The sequence below is a fragment of the Canis lupus genome, chromosome 21, assembly GCF_011100685.1.
Source record: "Canis lupus familiaris isolate Mischka breed German Shepherd chromosome 21, alternate assembly UU_Cfam_GSD_1.0, whole genome shotgun sequence".
Lineage (NCBI taxonomy): Eukaryota > Metazoa > Chordata > Mammalia > Carnivora > Canidae > Canis > Canis lupus.
In genome coordinates, this window is record NC_049242.1 from 10855656 (window position 1) to 10861655 (window position 6000).

Sequence of the window (6000 nt, forward strand, 5' to 3'; positions counted from 1 at the left end):
TCTTTCTTTCTTTCTTTCTTTCTTTCTTTCTTTCTCTTTCTTTCTTTCTTTCTTTCTTTCTTTCTTTCTTTCTTTCTTTTCTTTCTTTCTTTCTTTCTTTCTTTTCTTCCTTTCTTCCTTCCTTCCTTCCTTCTTCTTTCTTTCTTTCTTTCTTTCTTTCTTTCTTTCTTTCTTTCTTTCTTTCAGATTAAGTACATTTATGATTCTGTTTTTTTCTCTTTTATTGGCATATTAGCCATACTTCTCTGTTTGTCTGTTTGCTTTTAGTGATTTCTTTAAGGAATTGGTTCCCAAACTGCATTCCTTGGACAAGCATCACCAGGAGCTTGTTAGAAAAGCAAATTCTTGAGCCCTATCCAAGATTTCTAGTATCAGAAGCTCTAGGGATGGTCTGTGGACCAGATGGTCTATGGTCTGTGAAGTCCCTCAAGTAATTCTGAGGAAGCTAAAATCAGAGAAACATTGTTCTCAGTTTAGAGTGTACATCATTAGCTTATCACAGTGTACTCCAAATAATGTTATACCACTTTCTGTACTTCCATTCCCCCTGCGTCTCCTTGGCCATTATTCTTATTGTTCTTTCTTTTCCATATGCTATATACTTCATGATGCACTGTGATTCCATTTGTTTTAGGCACCAGTAATAATTCAAAGACATTAAAAGTTAGACAAAATACAGATTATATTTATTCACAGATTTACCATTTTTGCACTCTTCATTTTTCTGGGTAAACTCAAATTTACATCTGATTTCATTCTCCTTCCTGAAGAATTTCCTTTAATATACTTTATAGTACTGGCTTGCTGGTGATGAATTCTCTCCTCTTTTGTTTGCTAAGCTTATATTCCATCCTCAGTTTTGAAAGTGATTTTTGTTTAGTGTAGAATTTGCTTGGTACAGCATAGTTGAATTTTCTCTTGTCTTTCAGCACTTTGAAGATGTTACTTCATTGCCTCCTGACATGCATAGTTTTTTACTAGAACTCCGTCTTTCATCTTCTGTTTATTATTTGTAAAGTGTCTTTTTCTGCCCTCCTCTGGTTGTTTTTATGTTTTTCTCTTTGTCACTGGTTTTCAGTTTTATTGTAAGTTGACTTACATGGTTTTCTTTGTGTGTATTCTCCTTGGGATTCATTAGACCCTTGGATCTATGTATTTGTTTTCATCAGATTTTCGCAAAAACTGGCAACTATTTATTAAGTGTTTTTTTCTCTTTTCCTTTATCTTCTCACATGTTGGGACTAGAATTGCATCTATCTTTGACTAGTTGATTTAGTGTTGATTAGATAGACTAATTGATTTAGCCTCTGTTCATTTTTTTTTCCCTGATTTTTGTTGTCTGTGTGATCCATTTGGATAGATTGTAGTGCCAGGTCTTTAAGTTTAATTATCTTTTCTTTTCTTCTGCAGTGCCTATTTTTCTGTTAACCTATCAGTATACTTATAATTTTAAAGGTTGCATTGATCACTAGAATTTCCACTTAGGCCTTGAAAAAATCTTCTATTTCTCTTCTCACCATGTTGATGCTTGCTTTTGAACATAATGAAGTATGTTTCTCATCACTGTTTCAAGAAAATGTTTGATAATGGGTTAAACAAATTTATTTTCTCAAAACTCAAGAGGCTGGAAGTCTAATATCAAGAGGCTAGCAGGGTTGATTTCTTCTGAGACCTTCCTCCTTGGCTTGCAAATGACTACTTTCTTGCTGTCTCTTCATATGATCTTTTTGAGCATGTGCATTCTCTCATGTTTCTTCATATATCCAGTTTCTTCTCATAAAGATATTATTCAGATTGGAATAGGATCCACTCTAAAGCTTTAACTTAATTACATCATTAAAGCTTTTCTCTCCAAATATTCTGAAGTACTGGGGGTTTGATTTTCAACATAACAAATTTAGAGGGGACATAGTTCAGCCCATAACATTCCCAGTTATGGTTTATAAAATTCTTGGCAATTTCTTATTGAATACTGTAAATTTTGAAGTTAGATGTTACATGCCAAATTTTGATCTTCTCTTTTCAATATTGTTGGACTTGTTTCTAGCATGCAGTTTGTGACTTAGGTTCAGTTTGATCTTTCTTAAGTATAGATCCAGAGCACCTTCACTCTAAGGCTAATTTTACCAACATCCACCCCCCTCTTGCAAGTAAGGTGATAACTTTCTAGAACACTACCCATTGCCCACATATGATATATAGATCTTTCCGTTCTGGCTTGTGGGAATATGAATTATTCACAACCTTGTGTCAACTCAGAATTGTTTGCCTTACTGCTCCCTGCTAGTTCCTTATCCAGATTCATGTAGTTTCCTCTCACACATGAGCAAATCAGTACTCAGCCAAAGACTTGAGGATACAGCCCTACAGATTTCCAAAGCTTCCTTCAGTGGGTCTCTCTTACCTTCCACAAATTCTGGAATTTGTCGCCTGATGTCCTCCATGAATTCCATTCTTTGTCTCTTCAACTCAGTGAGACCCTCAATCTTGGCTTGAGTTTCTCTGTGCTGCATCCTGTAGATTGCCTCCAGGCCATAAGCAGAGACAGTTGCTGAACTGACCTCGGTTTTTTCTCTTTTTCTTAGGAATCTAGTCCCCACTACTCCATCATGGCTGCAAGTGAAAATTCTATTTTTGTAGTTCTTTGTTTCATTTTCTTTTTTTTTTAAGATTGTATTTATTTATTCATAAGAGACATAGAAAGAGGCAGAGACATGGGCAGAGGGAGAAGCGGCTCTGCGCAGGGAGCCCGAGGTGGGACTTGATCCCAGGACCCTGGGATCACAAACTGAGCCAAAGACAGCCGCTCAACCACTGAGCCACCGAGGTGTCCCTCTTTGTTTCATTTTTCAAGGTGAAAAGTTTTAGTAAAATCATTTTTTAGGTATTTATTATAAAATCTTAGTACCCATTTAAATGGATTTACTGGATTTTTTTTCTGTACCACTTATTCTCAGATAAGATAATGAGGACAAACTATACTTTATCCAAGATACGATATGAATTGTTAATCATTTTGGTATTCTAGAAGAATTCAATGCAAATAACAAACTTAGGAGGAAGATTGATGTGAAATACTAGTCATTTTCTGGTATTTATTTAGTCTATTTGTTAGGGATATGTATAATTTATATACTAAAATTTTATGTTAGCAAACAATAAAACATGCTTGGCATTTGGTGCAGTTTTTACAGTGCATAAATAAAAAAGAAAATGCATACAGATTAATATGCTTTTGTTTCAACATGGGTATAAATTAGTTACTTAACATTATCCTTTCAAATTGGTAGTAGCTTTTCTTTCTCTTATTCATCACTGCCCATGCCAATTCAAGGGATCTTTAGAAAAATGCATAAACAACATCTAGTAAGAGAAGACTAACATGATCCAGTATGGATGGACATCTATCCACTGCTGCAATTGATTTGATTTCTGTATGTAATGGAAAGGCTAAGGGCAGACTGCTCACTTTCTGTCTGATGATAAGCAAATCTGTGCTCCTAGTTACATTCCTTGAATTATCCTGAATTCTTGCAGGGAAAGCATGAAGTACTTCATGGTGATCACTTCTATTTGGAAATAATTGGGAAATTAATTCAGCATGCAAAGCAGCAAGAAATGAACTTTGTTAATACCTGAACCATGCTCCTGACACATCTTGTTATGTTCTGTCTAATTTGCCACCTGATTTTCCATTTTCTCCCTCTCTCTCACCAGGAAAACTGTTGGTGTTTTCTGCTGCGGACCCAATTCAATTTCTAAGACTCTTCACAAACTGAGTAACCGAAACAACTCATATGGGACAAGATTTGAATACAATAAAGAATCTTTCAGCTGAAAGCCTTTGAGAAGAATCAGGACTCTAAACCAAGAATGAGTGCAATTTCTAAGACTTTGAAGCTCAGCTGAATCAAGTAGCTGTGTCATGCCAAAGAGTAGCAAGGTTTTCTTATTTATGATTATTTAAAAATGGAAATGCAGAGGATATGGCAGGATGACAGGTCACATTACATGTTTAATCTGGAAACCAAAGAGGCCCTGAAGAGTAGTTGCTGTGATGATTCACTTTTCAGTGCTCAAATGAAAACTATTTGATGCACACTGTTGATTTTTATGGACGATTCAAGAACTCCCTAGTGAGGCACTGCACTTGCTCACTGTGAGGCTGATAGCCTTGGTCCTCTTTAAATTGTTTTTGGTTGAACAAATACAAGATTGAATGAAATTAAAAATGCATTGAAACTCAGATTACATTTTCTACATGAGTATAAACAGAATAGCTTTGATTTAGAAAAAGCTCCAGGCAAATATAGTAGATGTTTGAAGATATAGCACAGGACTCTCTATTAATACGGGTACTTTGTGTCTCCTCTTCCTCACTACTGATGCTAATACCTCTATTTGATGTCTGTGGACTTCATGCTGAATGAACTTTTGTAGATGTTGATAGAGTATTTTTATATTTATCTTTCTTCCTTTTTCCTCTCTCTATGGAAATCTGCCCTCCTTTGCATGCATCAGACACAATGATTTAATCGATCCTTTTCATCTGCAGTTTACTTAATCTATTACTGTTGGATAGTAATGAAGAAAATATCATTACTGTAAATCATAAAGGAATGTATAGACTAAATAACTTTTTTCCTTTGTCAGCATTTTGGCCTCTGTTATTTTTATTTACTTTTTTCCCCCAGCATAGATTCTTATTTTTAGACCCTTAAGGTACTTTGTTTAATTTGCACTTTGAGACAGAAGAACATTGTGTCTCTCAGTGGTGACTGAGTCATAAGATGTCTTTCTTTTGTCACACATTGGTTTCTACTGGAGCCCATTGAAAGTGCAATCACATTCCTGAACAGTAACAACCAAAAAACCCGCCCATACTTTGCTTTCTACACAAGAGGAAATATTTCATTAATTATTTGAATTTAAGTTCAGAATCAAGAATAGTATTTGTTGCAGCATTTGGTATTCTGGGTCTTGATGGGAAATTATTGAGTTTAAAGTCACTCTTCGGACTATACTGCATGATCCTATCAGTTTATGCTCATTAGCCATTATATTCTTGGCTCAGGGGATGACTCTACTTCCCTACTTACGAATTAAGTTATTTTTGCAGTATAGTGATTTTGTTTTGTAGACATCTCTCATTTGCTATCAATTATAGCACATTGCTGAAATAAGCAAAATGACATACCTTGCCTTTGTTAAAATGTTGTGTGGTTTAACAGAACGTGATAGATGCTACTGTCATTTTTTTCTCTGATTCACCAGTAACAACCAAACAGGGAAACCGTCTAGCATTGAATAGCTATTAATATATTACTTACAGATATTTCTTCCTTCCCTTGGAATTCTTTCTTATTCTTTCTGTGGAAGGAAGGCAAGTCAGAAAAAGATATGGGAAATGTGCAATATTCCTACAGATTTAGCTCTAAAGGCATATTTGATAACCAGTACATCTTGGCAACACTATCTAAATTAAAAAGAATTATCATAAAAACATATAACAGAAAGAACTAGTAAAAAGAAGGTAATACAGGCTTGATGTGCAATACTCTTTACTGATCATAGTTTATGTATGTGATTGTATGAATACACCTAATTTCAGTAAAAGAGGTGGAAGGTTTTTCAAAAAAAGAAACATCCTTATGGGTAGGTCTGCTATTCTTGATGAACATCCTGTTCCTTTAAAATTCTAGTTGATGTTCAAACATGAAGTGTTAAATATAGAAAAGTTTTGCTTCTGCAGGTAGTAATAAAATTAGATTTTCATCATGCATGTAGAAGAGAGTTTTGTTTTGTTTTGAGGGATTTTTTTTTCTCCTCTGGGGCTACGTCTTGTCATACAGGTCTTAAAACAGTTATGTCAGTGGTGATAAATATTAAAATTGAAATGATATCTTTGAGATCTCTATAAGCACACTTTACCTTTGCAACAAATAAAGCAGGCAGTGTTTTTTCACAAGATGATCCAAGTTGAAGAAACATAATTTGTTT

General features: G+C 34.7%; 1 protein-coding gene across 4 annotated transcripts in view; it reads left to right on the plus strand.

Annotated features, from left to right (window-relative positions):
- Positions 1-5782, plus strand: part of NOX4 (NADPH oxidase 4) — a 161439-nt gene extending 155657 nt beyond the window's left edge. For all 4 annotated transcript variants that reach the window (XM_038568349.1, XM_038568350.1, XM_038568351.1 and 1 more), the window contains one exon: positions 3718-5782. In XM_038568349.1, the coding sequence (XP_038424277.1) occupies positions 3718-3838 (121 nt within the window). In that variant the 3' untranslated portion in view covers positions 3839-5782. The remainder of the gene's footprint in view (positions 1-3717) is intronic.
- The last annotated feature ends 218 nt before the right edge of the window (positions 5783-6000 follow it).